The sequence below is a fragment of the Rhinoraja longicauda genome, chromosome 30 (genome assembly GCF_053455715.1).
Source record: "Rhinoraja longicauda isolate Sanriku21f chromosome 30, sRhiLon1.1, whole genome shotgun sequence".
In the NCBI taxonomy this organism is placed as follows: domain Eukaryota; kingdom Metazoa; phylum Chordata; class Chondrichthyes; order Rajiformes; family Arhynchobatidae; genus Rhinoraja; species Rhinoraja longicauda.
The window spans coordinates 28970625-28988702 of NC_135982.1; the positions used below are offsets into that span (position 1 = coordinate 28970625).

An 18078-nucleotide genomic window follows, 5' to 3' on the forward strand; every position below is an offset into this window, starting at 1 on the left:
TCCATCAACTGGCCTTTAAACAATTGCCACATGTCAGACGTGGACTTACCCAACAACAAGTGCTCCCAGTATACCCTCCCAAAGGAAGTTGTAGTTTTAGATTTTTTTTAGATTTAGAGATACAGCGCAGAAACAGGCCCTTCAGCCCACCGGGTCCGCGCCGCCCAGCGATCCCCGCACATTAACACTATCCTACACCAACTAGGGACGATTTTTAAAAACATTTGCCCAGCCAATTAACCTACAAACCTGTACGTCTTTGGAGTGTGGGAGGAAACCGGAGATCTCGGAGAAAACCCACGCAGGTCACGGGGAGAACGTACAAACTCCGTACAAACAGCACCCTTAGTCAGGATCGAACCCGAGTCTCCAGCGCTGCATTCACTGTAAGGCAGCAACTCTACCGCTGCGCCACCGTGCCGCCCTTACTCCAATTTAGTACTTACCCACAAGGCCAGCCTTTTCCCTATACAGAACAATCTTAAAACTGATGGAGTTGTGATCACTGCTCTTCTATTGAAACATCAGTCACATGTCCTGGCTCATTTCCCAACACAAGGTCCAGAATGTTCCCTTCTCGGGTTGGACTACCCACATACTATTGCAAGAAACCCCCTCAGATCCACCTGACAAACTCTGCCCCATCTCAACCTACGGAACTGAGCAAGTCCCAGTCAACATTGGGGGAGTTAAAGTCAGCCACTAAGACAACCCTGTTGCTTTGGCATCTTTCGGTAATCTGTCTGCACATCTGTTCCTCTATCTCCAGCTTGCTATTGGGACGTTTACAGTACAATCCCATTAGAGTGCTTGCACCTTTCTTATTTCTGAGCTCTACCTATATCGCCTCAGGCTCTGAGTGCCTCTGTCACTGTCTCTCTGATTAGAAGTGCAACTCCTCCATCTATTTTGCCTCCCTCTTGATCGCATCTGAAACATCGAGGCCCCGGAACTTTGAGCTGCCAGTTGGGTTCCTTCCACAATCACGTTTCCACAATGGCCACAACATCATGGTTTCAAACACTGATCCAGGCTCTGTTCATCTGCTTTCTCCATGGATATAAGCACACTTCAGCTCATCAGCGTCACCATATTCCTTCACCTCTCCATGCCTGTCCTCCCTTTGAGACTTACTGCCTTCCCATCACAATTTATAACCTACCACTCTGGTTCCCACCTCCCTGCCTCTCTAGTTTAAACCCCCTCGAGTAGCACTAGCGAACCTCTCCACCAGGATAATGGTCCACCTCCAGTTCAGATGCAACCTGTCCCTCATGTACAGGTCAGCTCTGCCTAAGCGGAGATCCCAATGGTCCAAAAAACCTGAATCCCTGCCCTCTGCACCGACCCCTCAGCCACACGTTCAGCTGTGCTATCTTGAACTTACGTGGAGATTAGTACCCTGGGGCTCCTGCTTTGCAATCTTCTGCCTAAATCCCTATATTCACCGTAGGACCTGATCTCTTTTCCTACTTCTGCCATTTGTGCCGACGTACACAGCAGGGACTTGTGGCATTCCCCCCCCTCCCCCCCCCCCTCCTCCCCTTGACAACATTCTGCAGCAACACAGAGACATCTTGGAGCCTGGCCCCAGGGAGGCAACACACCATCCTGGAGTCTCGCTTTAATCCTTACAGATTAAAAAACAATCTCCACATCCCTTTTGAATATTTTGTGCGACATTTTATTGAGGAAGCACGCAAGGGCATAAACGTTGCCACGTTAATCCTTCCGTATTGCATGCCAATTGTTCAAACTCCTTAAGCTGTCAAGCCAAACTCCACAAGACAATTGGGTGGAATTTCTCACTGCCAACATGGTTCTGTAACATCAGGTTGCGACCTTTATTTGTCTGAAGTAAGAATATCTGTGACTTACCCAGTATCACCTCGGCTTGCATGGGCATGGTTAGAGCTGGGTGCTTCACCTCACAGCTGAACAGAGCGTTATTGTCCAGCTCAGGGTTCATTGTCCAGGTGATCATGGCACGCACCTCCACTGTGCCATCGCTGACGGGGATCTGGGTGTGTCGGAAGAGGTACGCGGGGTCGCTGGGGTAAATCCACCGGGGGAACTCGCGGCTGATGATGGTCTCCGGAATTCTCTCTGCTGCGGTCGTTGCTGGGACCGTGCTGTCGGTGATGCTGGGAGAGGGTCTCTCTGTCAACATTCTGCCCCTGCCTTCAAAGTCCAGCAGGGACAATGACTTCTGTAGCTTGGTGTCATCCATGTCCCGGCTGATGAGACTCTGAGGGACTCGACCTTTCTTTTCGTTGGCGTCGGGCGAAGTCTGAGATACGTGGTGAACTTCAACCAGCTCACCATCTCGCTTGAAGTAGACCTGCCGAGAACACAGTCACACGTCATTGAGAGCTAACTGACTGCACAGAGAATTGGCTTCATTGAAGGAAGCAGAGGGTGATGTGTATTTTTAGTTTAGTTTAGAGATACAGCGCGGAAACAGGCCCTTCGGCCCACTGGATCTGCGCCGACCAGCTAACAGTATCTACACACTGGGAACATTTTACAATTATACCAAGCCAATGAACCTGCAAACCTGGATTTTTTTGGAGGGTGGGTGGAAACAGGAAATCTGGGAGAAAACCCATGCAGGTCACGGGGAGAACGTACAAACTCAGTACAGACAGCGCCCGTGGTTAGAATGGAACCCGGGTCTCTGTTGCTGTAAGGCAGCAACTCTACCGCTGCGCCACCGTGCAGCCATGATGGTGATGGTGGAAGGTTGTTTTTCGGACTGAAGATCTATGACTATTGGTGTGCCTTAGGAGTCAGTGCTGGGCCCATTGCTGTTTGTGGTTTATATCAACGATTTGGATGAGAACGTTGAAGGCATGATTAGTAAGTTTGCAGATGACAGTAAAGAGGGCGGTATTGTTGATGGTGAAGATGGTTATCAAAAATGACAGAAGGATCTGGATGGTTTGGGCAAGTGGGCTGAGGAATGGTTAGTGGCGTTTAATGTAGATAAGTGCAAGGTGTTGCATTTTGGGTAGTCAGACCAGGGCAGAACCTTCACAGTGGATGACAAGCCTCTTCTGAAATGCTGTTGCGCAGTGGGATCGAGGATTGCGGGTAAATCGTTCTGTGAAAGTGGCGCCACAAGTAGATAGGGTGGTCAAGAAACCTTTCGGCACATTGGCCATCATCAGTCTGGGTACTGAGTGTAGAAGCTAGGATATTATGTTACAATTGTACAAGATGTTGGTAAGGCGACATTTGGAATATTGTGATCAATTTTTGTCACCCTGCTGTGGGAAAGATGTTGATAGGTTGGAGAGCATACAAAGAACATTTACAAGGATAGAAACATAGAAAATGGGTGCAGGAGCAGGCCATGCGGCCATTTGAGCCAGCATCGCCATTCAATGTGATCATGGCTGATCATCATGTTCATAGGACATAGGAACATACAACATAGGATGTTGACAGATCTTGAGGGCCTGAGCTATAGGGAGAGGTTGGGGAGGCTAGGGTTGATCTTATTGAGGTGCATAAAATCATGAGGGGAATAGATAGGGGAGGGGCACAGAATCCTTTGCCCAGAGTTGGGGATACAAGAACCAGAGGACATAGGTTTGTGAAAGTGAAAATATTTAAAAGAACCTGAGGGACAACCTTTTCACACAGAGGGTAGTGGTTATATAGACCAAGCTGCCAGAGGAGGTAGCTGTTGAGGCAGATATGATAACAACATTTAAAAGACATTTGGACAGGTGCATGGATATGAAAGGTTTAGAGGGATATGGGACAAACGCTGGCAGGTGGGACTAGTATAGATGGAACATCTCAAGAGTGGGTGGGGGGGGGGGGGTGGGGGGAGAGATGGGTGTCAGTCCAGCTGGGGCACAGGGAAGAGAGGGGAGGGAGGTGGTGAAAAGGGGGTTGGGGAAATAAGCGCAATGGATGGGTGGTAAGTTACCTAAAATCTGCAAGCATCTGCCATTGCTTGTTTCTATTTGATGGAGGGATATATTATCCAACAAGGATAGACATTAGAGAGCAGGTTGGTCTCAGCACATGCTTTGTTCTCTTTTTTTAATCCTTGTGGTGAATTTTAGTTTAGTTTAGTTTAGAGATACAACACAGAAACAGGCCCTTCGGCCCACCGAGTCCTTGCCGACCAGCGTACACTAGCACTATCCCACACACTAGGCACACTTTACAATTATACCAAGCCAATTCACCTACAAACCTGCACGTCTTTGGAATGTGGGAGGAATACCGGAGCACCCGGAGAAAACCCATGCGGTCACAGGTAGAACGTGCAAACTCCGTACAGACAGCACCCGTGGTCAGGATGGAACCCAGGTGGAATCTCTGGCGCTGTGAGGCAGCAACTCTACCGCCGCGCCACCGTGCCGCCTAACTTTGCTCCGCTTTCCCATGGCACCCGGCTGGTCGAGATCCCGACTGGGTTTATGATTGGCGGGGTGGAATCGTCTGATTCACAACTGCGCCAGATGATGCCCTTTCAGATTTTTAGCGCTGTGAGGAATTGGAGAATGTAACGAGAAAACAGGACAACAAATGGCAGCAGCTTGCAAGGTGGACAGGTCGTTGGTGATGTTGAATTGGCTTCACATCGTAGCAAAGGCCAGGAACAGAGAGCGACGGAGAAACATAGAAACAGAGAAAATAGCTGCAGGAGGAGGCCATTTGGCCCTTCGAGCCAGCACCGCCATTCATTGTGATCATGGCTGATCAGTAACCCGTGCCTGCCTTCTCCCCATATCCCTTGATTCCACTAGCCCCTAGAGCTCTATCTAACTCTCTTTTAAATTCATCCACTGAATTGGCCCTCTGTGGCAGAGAATTCCACAAATTCACAACCCTCAGGGTGAAAATCGAAAGGAAACAAAATCACCTTGCTCTGAACGTACCGTGGGAGCGGGCTTTCCTCCAGAAACGATGCACACCAAGGTGAAGTTCTGAGCCTCGTAGCGACTGAAAGGGGCCGGGGTTTCTGCAGCGATGACGGAGATCGACGATGGGGGTGCTGCAGAATAAAAACACGAGAGGTTTCAACACATTCCTCCTTCAGTTCAGCAGAGCCTAGTACATTACAGTGAGGGGTCACACAGGCAAACCAGTGCCTTCTGTCGCCACTCAGGATCAGACAATAACGTACCGTCACTGTCTAGAGAAATGGCATTCCTATGTTGCAGAGAGTTTCAATGGTCAGTTGGTCTGCTGCCTAGTGGTGCAATTGAAAATATGTTGTTTTGTCTTTGCATTTGTACGAATAACCTTTTGGTTAAATCAAATGCTCGGCTCCAGAGCAAGGATAGAGGGGAATGGAACCAACTGCATAATCGTTGGAGAGCCAGCACAGAGTTGATGGGCTGAATGACCTCCTGTGTTATCCTCATTCAACATTTCCATGAATGGTTTACTTGGCAAGTCAATTTATTGACACAGTGCTGTTATTTTTCCCTTGTTAGTGCTCACCAACTGTGAACTCCTATTCATCATAGTCCATGTAAACTCGATTCTATTTGTTCCTTCCTCTCTTGCTGGTGAGTTGGGAAGCTGATGGGACTAACCTCCTTTGCTCAACTCAAGCACCTGTTCAAGTCAAGTCAAGTCAAGTCAAGTTTATTTGTCACATACACATACACGATGTGCAGTAAAATGAAAGTGGCAATGCCTGCGGATTGTGCACAAAAAAGAATTACAGTTATAGCATATAAATAAAAGTTAATACAGAGAAGACAAAATTTAGTCCCTGGTGATATGAGAGTTAACAATCCTGATGGCCTGTGGGAAGAAACTCCGTCTCATCCTCTCCGTTTTCACAGCGTGACAGCGGAGGCGTTTGCCTGACCGTAGCAGCTGGAACAGTCCGTTGCTCATGATCTTGCTGGCTCTCGATCTGATGCACCTCCTGATGTATAGGTCCTGCAGGGGGACGAGTGTAGTTCCCATGGTGCATTCTGCCGAACGCACTACTCTCTGCAGGGCCATCCTGTCCTGGGCAGAGCTGTTCTCAAACTAGACTGAGATGTTGCCGGACAGGATGCTCTCTACAGCCCCAGAGTAGAAGCAATGAAGGATCCTCAAAGACACTCTGAATTTCCTCAGCTGTCTGAGGTGGTAAAGGCGCTGCTTTGCCTTACCCACCAGTGCGGCAATGTGCGTTGCCCATGTCAGATCCTCTGTGATGTGGACTCCCAAGTATTTAAAACTGCTCACCCTATCCACAGTAGACCCATTTATCTCCAGTGGCGTGTACGTCCTTGGATGTTGAGCCCGTCTAAAGTCCACAATCAGCTCCTTAGTTTTAGTGACATTCAAGAGGAGGCTATTGTCCTGACACCAGAGTGCCAAATCAGCCACCTCCTCCCAGTAGGCTTTCTCATCGTTGTCGGAGATCCGGCCCACCACCACAGTGTCATCAGCAAACTTGATGATGGAGTTTGAGCTGAACCTGGCCCCACAGTCATGTGTGTACAGGGAGTACAGTAGGGGGCTAAGGATGCAACCCTGGGGGGATCCTATGTTCAGGGTGAGGGGACTAGATGTGTGTTCCCCCATCCTGACCACTTGGGGCCTGGCGGTGAGAAAGTCCAGGACCCAGGCACACAGAGGGGTGCTAAGCCCCAGTTCCAGCAGCTTCTCAGCCAGTCTGCTGGGGACTATTCAGTGTTGGCACTTCAGTATTGAGGGAGTATTGAGCTAACCTCCAAGAATTGGAGGGGATAAGAACCCTGCCTTTCAAAAGCACAAAACTGCAGATGAGAGCAAACAAAACCAAACTTGCTGCACCACTCAAGAGGTCAGACAGCATCTGTGGGGAGAGAAACAGCGAATATTTCAGGCCAAGCAACTTTGGAAATCATCTGTCAATCTGTTGAGTATTTCCAGAATTTCCTGTTTGCATTCTTATCTTTCCAAACGAATGTTGGAAGATTTCTGTTTAGTTTAGTTTAGAGATACAGCTTGGAAACAGACCCTTTGCCCCACCGAGTCCGCGCCGACCAGCGATCCCCGCACACTAACACACTAGGATTTACAATTTTACCTAAGCCAATTAACCTACAAACCTGCACGTCTTTGGAGTGTGGGAGGAAACCGGAGCACCCGGAGAAAACCCACGCAGGTCACGGGGAGAACGTACAAACTCCGTACAGACAGCACCCGTGGTCAGGACCGAACCCGGGTCTCTGGCGCTGAAAGACAGCAGCGCCACCGTGCCGTCCATAAGATCTGAAGAATTATTCCAAGGAAAGTTTGACTGTTCCCAGCAAATCTCCAGAGTAACAGACTGACAATTCACCCAGTCAGATATTTCATATCTCATCCAGATCACTTAGCTGTTCCCCATTTTCTCTGAAGTCTGTGAATTACTCTCCTTGTCTCACCCAATTAATCACAGACACTCAACACATTGTTGACTGTTTAATCCATGATTAAACAGTGAACAACGAACCTCACCTTGTCATGACATGACATTCACACACCCTGCACGTGCCAGCAGCAAGGGGCTGGAGACTGAGACCTGTATGTTACAGAAAGTGATATGTGATGTTTCAAGTCAAGTCTGAAGAAGAGTCTCGACCCGAAACGTCACCCATACCTTTTCTCCAGAGATGCTGCCTGACCCACTGAGTTACTCCAGCATTTTGTGTCTGTCTTCTGTAGAAACCAATGTTGTTCTCCTTACAACAGAAAATGTTAAGAAAAATAATTAATTAAAGTTATTGATAATAATAAAGGAGTTTTGATGGCACTGGCAGTAAATATTTCCACCCGGATTGGGGTGGTGGAAACAGTGGATTCAATGCAAGTTGACTGAAGAAAGCACCCACTGTGAGAAGTGGAAAAATGATATTATGCAGCAAGTTATTATTAAGAATATGCTATCTGAAAAGCTGCTAAAAGTATATTCAATTTTAACTCTCAACAGGAGATTAAATCAATTTGCCAACATTGCAGAGAAAGGGAAAGAAACAAATGGATTAGCTTTATCAAGGAGATAAATTACACCATCTCGCACAGCATATTTCTTTGAAACAAAACAGTTTTGACATCACTTCCTCATCTGTTTTCCATGATCTGCATTCAGCCTAAGGCATGCTTGCCATGCATATTCACAATTGAGTAAGTGTGGAGGTTTCAAGCACAACGTCTTTGCTCCAAGCTCTGTAGAAATTCACTCCATGTCACCTGCACAAGAAACCGATAAAAAAACAATTTAAGCTAACTTTCTGTAATGTGAACGTGCATCAAACAACACAAAATGGCAGATCCCTGGAGGAGGAATCTACTGGGCTAAGATAACATGAAGGTGACCATACACCACAGCCATACTCAGCACTGACAGGAAGGAAGTGAAATAAGGGTAGGGTTGCCAACTATCTCACACCCAAATAAGGGAGAAAGGGTGACGTCACCGCCCCGCGCCCCACGTGACCTCACCCAGCCAGCGGCCACGTGCTCCCGCTCCATGAATGGCGGCCGCCCGGGCCGGGAGGCGGGTTGCTACGCAACCCCTGTTAGGCGAACACACTCCGTTAGCCTACACTGTCCCGGCCGACAGCGGCCCGCGGGCCTAATACGGGTCAAGGGCGGTCCCGTACGACACAAACCAATTTAACCCAAAATACGGGATGTCCCGGCTAATACGGGACAGTTGGCAACCCTAAATATGGGATACATCCCACCCAGAGGTGAACCTAATCTTGGTCTTTACCATCAAACTCCTTCAGTGAAATAATAGGAATAGCTAAACAAATTGGGTTTCCGTTTTAAAAAATATTTGTCGAGGAGAAATAAAATGGCAGGATGCGTCTTCTCTAATTACACCGAGCGACCGTGACCTCCATTAATATTCTCTGTCTGGATTCGACTCCTTCTGCTAATGGGCGCCCTACGAAGTCCAGCAATAATTTGTAGCAGGGCTGGTACAAACACTACCCTTTGTCTTCTTGTAATCAGCCACATTTTCTGCTGTCTTACTCATTTGTTGTCACGCATGACATTAATCGGCTGCTTCAGTTGCCATTAAAACAACTTTATGCAGCATTGGGGTGAGTGAGGTTGATGCAAGAACGAAAACAGAAGACGCTGGAAGCACTGAGCAGGTCAGGAAGTGAGTTGAATTGAATCGAATTGAAATGAATGCATTTTATTAGCCAAGTATGTACACATACAAGGAATGTGCCTTGGTGCTCCGCTCGCAAGTAACAACACGACATACAGTAAACAATTAAGAATAAAGCATTAGAATTTAAACATGTGAAGAATGAAATAAAATACCAGAGCAAAAGGAGGCAACAGACTTTTGGTTGTTGAGTAGAGCTGCTGCTCGTGGTAACAAGCTGTTTTTATGTCTAGCTGTGGCTGCTTGGACAGTCCGGAGTCGCCTTCCAGAGGGAAGTGCTTCGAAGAGTTGGATAGCTTGGATAGAGTGGATGTGGAGAGGATGTTTCCACTAGTGGGAGAGTCTAGGACTGGAGGTCAAAGCCTCAGAATTAAAGGACGTTCTTTTAGAAAGGAGATTAGGAGAAGTTTCTTTAGTCAGAGGATGGTGAATTTGTGGAATTTATTGCCACAGATGGCCATGGAGGCAAAGTCAGTGGATATTTTTAAGGCAGAGATAGATAGATTCTTGATTAGTACAGGTGTCAGAGGTTATGGGGAGAAGGCAGAAGAAAGAGGGGTTAGGAGGAAGAGACAGATCAGCCATGATTGAATGGCAGAGTAGACTTGATGGGCCGAATGGCCTAATTCTACTCCTATCACTTATGACCGTATGATCTATGGAAAGAGCAAGAGAGTATTGTTTAGTTGGGTTGAGTTGAGTTTAGTTTAGCTTAGTTTATTATTGTCATGTGTACAAAGGTACAGTGGAAAGCTTTGTGCTAACAAAGAAAAGACTATACATAATTCCAGTTACTGTTTCAGCTTGGTGGTGTATTCGGAACTGAGAAGGAGAGAAAACAACAGTCTTAAATTGTATTAGAAGCAGATGAGAGGATGGAATAGGACAACGGAAATATCTCTGAGACCAACATTATAGAGTCATAAAGTGATACAGTGTGGAAACAAGCCCTTCAGCCCAACTTGCCCAAACCGGCCAACATGTCCCTTCTATACTAGTCCCACCTGCCTGCGTTTGGTCCATATCCCTCCAAACCTGTCCTATCCATGTACCTGTCTAACTGTTTCTTAAACGTTGTGATAGTCCCAGCCTCTACTACCTCCTCTGGCAGCTCATTCCATACACCCACCACTGTGAAAAAGTTACCCCTCTGATTCCTATTAAAGATTAAGACTGTTGTGAAGATGGATTGTTATTGGGGCTAGAAGCGACAAAGAAGTCTGTTTTGTTGCAAATGACAGGTCAGGGTGTGCTGAAGGAGGGTGGGAAATATCAACATTCGTGCCTGAGCTCATATCAGATGAATGACTTTTAGCAAAAATGGCCTGAACTGATATAAAAAGAGGAAGCGAATTACTGCCATAACAACCCCAGACAAAGCTGCCATCCCCCTTCCCAACAGGAGGTCACCTGCTTCTCTGAAACTGGAAACACACGCTCCACAGTTAGTGTAAAAATTAATTCCACTTTCCAGAATGTGCTGACAAGCTGAAATACTGTGCTCCAAACTTCCCAACTTCACAGGGGAGCCAATTCGTTTTATTTTGTTGATTTTCATTTAACTGGCACAATAAGATATCCACAAGTCCAACTCACGGTAGGTGTACAATGAGCAGCCAGACCTGTCTTCTGTATTATTGATCCCATACGAGATAGAACAGAAATGGCAGAGGTTTTGTGAAAGGAGACCACACTGATCTCATGGACTGTAAAACTACCCTCAGAAATGGGGTCTCACTGGAGGCGTTCTCTACCCCTGGAGACAGTCTCTACCCTCTCCCTATACATTAGATATTAGTCGTAGATATTTGCCGCAGAAAGCCGATACCTTTCTTCAGACTGAACGGAGTTTGTACGTTCTCCCCGTGACCACGTGGGTTTTCACTGGGTGCTCCAGTTTCCTACCACACTCCAAAGACGTACAGGTTAATTGGCTTTGGTAACATTGTTGTCCTTGCTAATGCTAAAGTTCGGGTGGTCGCTGGTTGGTGCAGACTTGGTTGGCCGAAGGGCCTGTTTCCATGCTGTAGATTTCAAGTGTAAAGTCTAAAAGTAATACACTGTTGGAAATCAAATTATTTGCAATATGTGTTGATGATCCCACTCTGGAAGGATAATGGTATTGTCTTCCTTGGCAAGAGTGAGGGATCGTAAGTGAAAGGAGGCTTGGCGGGCTCAGGTTAGTTCCCAGGAGGTGCAGACACATTTCCTTCAATTCTGCTGATCGTGCATTTCGGAACAAAAGTTCCTTACAGAGACAAAGCCAAAAGGTATCAAAATAAAAAATACAAGATAAAATAAAAATTAAAAAGTACCAAAATAAAAGTCTTGCGTGTGGAAGTTTCTCAAAAGATTTTTGGAAGCTTCGGCATGGTGGTGCAGCGGGTAGAGCTGCTGCCTCAGAGCACCAGAGACCCGGGTTCCATCCCGACCACGGGTACTGTCTGTACAGAGTTTGTACGCTCTCCCCGTGACCTGCGTGGGTTTTCCCCGGGTGCTCCGGTTTCTTCTCACACTTCAAACGCGTATAGGTTTGTAGGTTAATTGGCTTTGGTAAAGATTATTAATGGTTCCCAGTGTATAAGATAGTGCTAGTGTATGGGGATCGGTGGTCAGCGTGGACTGTTTCGACTCTCTATCCCTATACTAGACTAAATACAGAGATATGTACACTAGGCCTACGTTGAAAGACTGGAGCGACTCGGCTTGTATACACTGGAATTTAGAAGGATGAGAGGAGATCTTATCGAAACGTATAAGATTATTAAGGGGTTGGACACGTTAGAGGCAGTAAACATGTTCCCAATGTTGGGGGAGTCCAGAACAAGGGGCCACAGTTTAAGAATAAGGGGTAGGCCATTTAGAACGGAGATGAGGAAAAACTTTTTCAGTCAGAGAGTTGTGAATCTGTGGAATTCTCTGCCTCAGATGGCAGTGGAGGCCAATTCTCTGAATGCATTCAAGAGAGAGCTAGATAGAGCTCTTAAGGATAGTGGAGTCAGGGGGTATGGGGAGAAGGCAGGAACGGGGTACTGATTGTGAATAATCAGCCATGATCACATTGAATGGCGGTGCTGACTCGAAGGGCCGAATGGCCTACTCCTGCACCTATTGTCTAATGTCTATTGTTTCGTTTAGGGATACAACGTGGAAATAGGCCCTCGGTCCACCGAGTTCAGGTTCACCAACGATCACCCATACACTTGTTCTATCCTGCACACTAGGGACAATTTACAGAAGCCAATTAACCTACAAACCTGCACGTCTTTGGAGTGTGAAAGGAAACCGGAGCACCCGGAGAAAACCCACGAGGTCTCAGGGAGAACGTACAAAATTCCACACAGACAGCACTCATAGTCAGGATTGAACTTGTGTTTCTGGTGCTGTAAGGCAGCAACTCTACCATCGCACCACCCTGCCACAGAATTATCCCCTCGGGTAACCATTTGTTCAGAGAAATGAAGGTTGATCATAGTTCCTTTCTGAAACTATACTGATGATTCTTCTACGGACGGTCCTCAATTCTACATCAGTTCTACTATTTACTGTGGAATGAGAGTAAAACCAATGGATATATCCTTGACCATATCGTACTTTTATTAATTTTAAATGGTTACCTCTCTAGATTGCTACCGTGCTACACCAAGCATGTGTGTAAGAAGGAACTGCAGATGCTGGTTTACATCAAAGATAGACACAAAAAGCTGGAGTAATTCAACAGGTCACACAGCATCTCTGGAGAGAAGGAATAGGTGTCGTTTCGGGTCGAGACCCTTCTTCACACTGAGGGTCAGGGGAGAGGGAAACGAGAGTTATGAAAAGATACATAGAATAAATGAATGAAAGATGTGCAAAAAGACATATCAAAGCCAGCAACAATCTTGTGTTGAGCATTGATCAAGACCAAGAATGCAGAGAATGTGAGATCTGATTCCACGAATGGGTTTGAAAATTCAAAGTCAGTTCTTTAAAAATCTCATATAAAAACTGTTAGAAGTAAAAATAGTCACAAAGCTTTAAAATTCTCATTAAAAAAATCAAGTTTGTATAAGTCCTTTGGGCAAGCAAAGCAAGAGCTGGAATCGTACAATTTAAAGTTGATGTTCAACTTTTTCTGCATTCTTTAGAGATAGAGGATTATTTTTTCCATTTCAACACTGCAAAAAATTAACCGTGGGCAGGCAGTGAAGACCTAAGTGTATCGTAGGTCTGTTCATAGGATTGCCAACTTCCTCACTCCCAAATACGGGACAAGGTGACGTCACTGCCCCGCGCCCCACAATGGGAATAGGATAGTTTCAACAGTGGATTATTGCACAGTAAGAAAGTCGTTCTATGTGGTTTGTGAACAAAGATATCCTGCAGCAATGGGTGCAGAAAGATGAGAGGGAATCTTATCGAAACTCCAATGGTAAGACAGAGAGGTGGAGTGGCTCAGGTAGGGAATTCCAATCTAAGTGTACAGTTTTGGTCTCCAAATTTGAGGAAGGATATTCTTGCTATTGAGGGCGTGCAGTGTAGGTTTACTAGGTTAATTCCTGGAATGGCGGGACTGTCGTATGTTGAAAGACTGGAGCGACTAGGCTTGTATACACTGGAATTTAAAAGGATGAGAGGGGATCTTATCTAAACGTATAAGATTATTAAGGGGTTGGACACGTTAGAGGCAGGAAACATGTTCCCAATGTTGGGGGAGTCCAGAACAAGGGGCCACAGTTTAGGAAAAAGGGGTAGGCCATTTAGAACGGATATGAGGAAAAACTTTTTCAGTCAGAGAGTTGCGAATCTGTGTAATTCTCTGCCTCAGAAGGCAGTGGAGGCCAATTCTCTGAATGCATTCAAGAGAGAGCTAGATAGAGCTCTTAAGAATAGCGGAGTCAGGGGGTATGGGGAGAAGGCAGGAACGGGGTACTGATTGAGAATGATCAGCCATGATCACATTGAAGGGCTGAATGGCCTACTCCTGCACCAATTATCTATTGTCTATTGTCAATCAAGTTTCCCACAGATATGAAGACTGTAAGAAATTGTTGATAACTTCATGACCAAATGTGTCAGCGCTCAGTGAATGCATAGAATTGCGATAAGGAACCATTTTTATTGATGCTTAAAAGCTGCAGGGGTCTGCTCTTGGATGGTCCATGGACTAAATGAATTTTATTCCAAACTTCCTTTACTTGACTTCAAACATCCTATTTGTGAGTTGGGCAGAAGAGTCTGTTTCTGCTTTGTGTTACTCGATGAATCTATGGATCAAGAAATGTAAGATAGACACAAAAAGCTGGAGTAACTCAGCGGGACAGGCAGCATCTCTGGAGAGAAGGATCAAGATCCTTCTTCAGTTTGAAGAAGGATCTCGACCCGAATCGTCACCCATTCCTTCTCTCCAGAGATGCTGCCTGTCCCGCTGAGTTACTCCAGCATTTTGTGTCTACCTTGGGTTTAAACCAGTGTCTGCAGTTCCTTCCTATCAATAAATGTATACAATGCTCCCCTGAGATGGCAAAGCATTGGGGTTCATCGCCGTCTGTTGTGACGTTAGATTTGCTCTGCCTGGCTCAGTAACTTGTTCTTAACTTGTATTCCTGAGGATGCCAATGAAGTTGGTACTTAAGATAATGAGGGTGTGTCTTATGTTGGGCTGTGGGGCAAAGCTGCTTTCCAATTAACCTTGCAAATTAATTTTAATTGGCACGCTTCATCAGTCAGTTATATCCTTAAAGCTTACCGTGAGATTTCTATTTAAAAATGAAAACAATTTATATCACGAGACAGAAAAACTTAGTATAAGCCTGGAAGTGACAATCAGACGCCATCCCCAGGGGCCATTTCAAATGAAGGGCCACATGCTTATCTTTATAATATAATTATTTTAATTGTCTGACTAACAACTGCGGAAGATTTTGTGACCATTTCTCAAAAACGCCTTTCAAACATATGGTGTGGAGATACAGAGACCTATTTAGTTTATTTTAGTCTAGTTTAATTTATTGTCATGTGCACTGAGGTACAGTGAAAAGCTTTTTTGTTGCTTGCTATCCAGTCGGCGGAAAGATGGTACAAGATCTAAAAACAAGTTTCCCACAGTGCCCAGATACAGGATAAAGGGGATAATGAATTCCAAAATGATTGGACGGTTCTCCTGGCATTGGAATTAAGGCAATAGACAATAGGTGCAGGAGGAGGCCATTCGGCCCTTCGAGCCAGCACCGCACACTTAACATTAATACACTTCTGTAGTTTAGTTTAGAGATTGCAGCACAGAAACAGGCTCTTCGGCCCACCGAGTCCGCGCCGACCAGCGATCTCTGTATACTAACACTATTCTACACACACAAGGGACAATTTTACATTTTTACTGAAGCCAATTAACTACAAACCTGTACGTCTTTGGAGTGTGTGAGGTAACCGGAGCAGCCGGAGAAAACCCAAGTGGTCACAGGTAGAACGTACAAACTCCGTACAGACAGCACCCGTAGTCAGGATCGAACCTGGGTCTCTGATGCTATAGGGCACCAACTCTACCGCTGCGCCACCGTGCCGCCCTGTCAGTACTGCTGCACCAGTCAGATTGCCTATTTAATGTTAGCCAGTGCAGTATTCGGACAGAGTAGTCCAATACGTTGATGTTCTTAAGGAACAGGTTGGGACTGCACAGATGAACGTGAACTTCAACCTGATTCCCTCAAAGAGATGAGTCCTTCACTCTCTGAGTCCAGGATGGATTCAAACTCGGGCACTGGAAGTGAAAGTGGATAAAGGAGAACTAAGACTTGTCAACTTACTCTTCTGAAGAAAGTATGTCATTCTCATTCATTCTCATGTATTATTCTTTACAAAGTATTCATTATTTATTATTCCTTTAATTAAGTATGGAAACACATCATTTCTACATCAATAAATCGAAGAATGCGTGAAAACATGATTTCACTTTTTAATGGTCATGTCATTTTCTTCGCACGCAATCGTTAATATTTTCATTTCGTCTTTTTCGAATCTTCTGCCACTTATTATTTATTGATGGAGTGGTAGGGGTCTCGTAAACAACTAGCTGTTTTTAGCAAGACCCATATTAAACATGAATCTTAGGAGCAGGGCTGGACCCTAGCCCTTCAAGCCTGCTCGGACATGGCCGGTCTTTCTATTGGGACTTTGGCCCCTACTGTGACCTCCAGGGTCAGGAATAGTTTGTTCCCAACAAACATCAGGCTCCTGAACACAACGAAACACCAACGAAACTACAAAGCACAAAGTCTCTTGGTTGCACTCGAGACCGGGCTTTTCTTGCATTAATATTGTTTTTCTTTAATTTATTCAACCTATTTTTCATTCATTACAGTAACTATGAGTACTGTGTTTTTGTAGACCTGCTATGCAAAAGCGTTTCACTGTACCTCCGTACACGTGACATTAAACTTAACTCAAACTTAAACTGCTGCTACAAGTAAGAATTTCATGGTTCCGTTTTTTGGTACAGATGACAATTAAACACTCTTGACTCTTAACAAAAAGACACAGAATGCTGGAGTAACTCAGCGGGTCAGGGAACATCTCTGGAGAACATGGATAGGTGATGTTTTGGTTCGAGGCCCTTCCAGATTTTTGACTCATCCCCCAAAATCTGTTTTGAATGAACTCAGCAAACTGGTTTTTACAGTCCTCCAGAGTATGGAATTCCTCCCAAAAAATTGCCATCCTTGGGGGTAAATTTTAAAAGTACTGTACATTAGATAGCCAACATCTCACTAGGTGTTAGACACAAAATGCTGGAATAACTCAGCGGGACAAGCTGCATCTCTGGAGAAAAGGAATGGGTCGACCCGAGGCATCAACCATTCCTTCCCTCCACAGATGCTGCATGTCCCGCTGCGTTACTCCAGCATTTTGTGTCTATCTTCGGTTTAAACCAGCATCTGCAGCCTAACCTAGGTGTTCACGCACATCAAGGTCCAACTTATTTTCAATTTCCAAATTATTTTCAGTCCTTACACACTGAGCCACCCTGTCAAAGGCTGTGGAATTCTGAATTTGAATAAACTGAGATATAGAAGTGAATCCATTTTTATTCCCACACGCCTCCCTACTTACCTACGCCTTATTCTGAGACTGCGATCTTTGGCTCTACGTTTCTCATTCATACAGCATGTAGTGTAATGAGTTTTAAATGAGGTCACCTTTCAAATGTTCTGAACTCTGAAGAACAGAAACTGACTCTAGTCGGCCAATCCTCATATAGCATTCCACCCTTGTCTGGAAACTGCCTGGTGAATCAATGCTTCATCTTCTCTACGGCAACGATGCCTTGTTTTAAATAAGGAATCCAAACCTGTGCACGAAACTCCAAGGTTACATGTCACCAAGTTCCTGTACAACCGCAGTAAGTCCTCTTCCTCCCCCACTCAACACCCTCTTGCAATGGAATCTATCAGTGACGGGGAAGTCAGGAACATCCACTGCAAGGAGGACTTCAAACCAGGATAGACACAAAATGCTGGAGCACAACAATCTGGAGTAACTCAGCGGGACAGGCAGCATCTCTAGAGAGAAGGAATGGGTGACGTTTCGGGTCAAGACCCTTGGTTGTGAAGGTCTTTGAACATTACACCACAGGCTATCTGCTCCACCCCTCCACACTCCCTTCGCTGAAATGTCCTCCTTCCATTCTTGCACTCTTTCATCACCTTCCAGGATTCTCCTGACTTGGCATATCACTGAATTGTCTTCAAAGTGGATACAAAGTGCTGGAGTAACTCAGCGGGTCGGGCAGCATCTGTGGAGAACATGGATAGGTGACGTTTCACAGAGTGCTGGAGTAACTCAGCGGGTCAGGCAGTGTCTCTGGAGAACATGGATAAGTGACATTTTAGGTCCATCATAGGGTCACTTTGCTAAGCAGCACAGGAACAGACCCTTCACCCCAACCCATCCATGCTGATCATGCTGCGTAACAGAGC

At 45.7% G+C, this 18078-nt stretch overlaps 1 protein-coding gene across 1 annotated transcript in view; it reads right to left on the reverse strand.

The window, feature by feature from the left end:
* The window catches only part of LOC144608068 (immunoglobulin superfamily member 21-like), a 281533-nt gene that overhangs the window by 86123 nt on the left and 177332 nt on the right, over window positions 1-18078 (reverse strand). Inside the window, exons 5-6 of the mRNA XM_078425347.1 lie at window positions 4902-5017; window positions 1879-2341 (exon numbers count right to left, since the gene is read on the reverse strand). Of these exons, the coding sequence (XP_078281473.1) occupies window positions 1879-2341; window positions 4902-5017 (579 nt within the window). The remainder of the gene's footprint in view (window positions 1-1878; window positions 2342-4901; window positions 5018-18078) is intronic.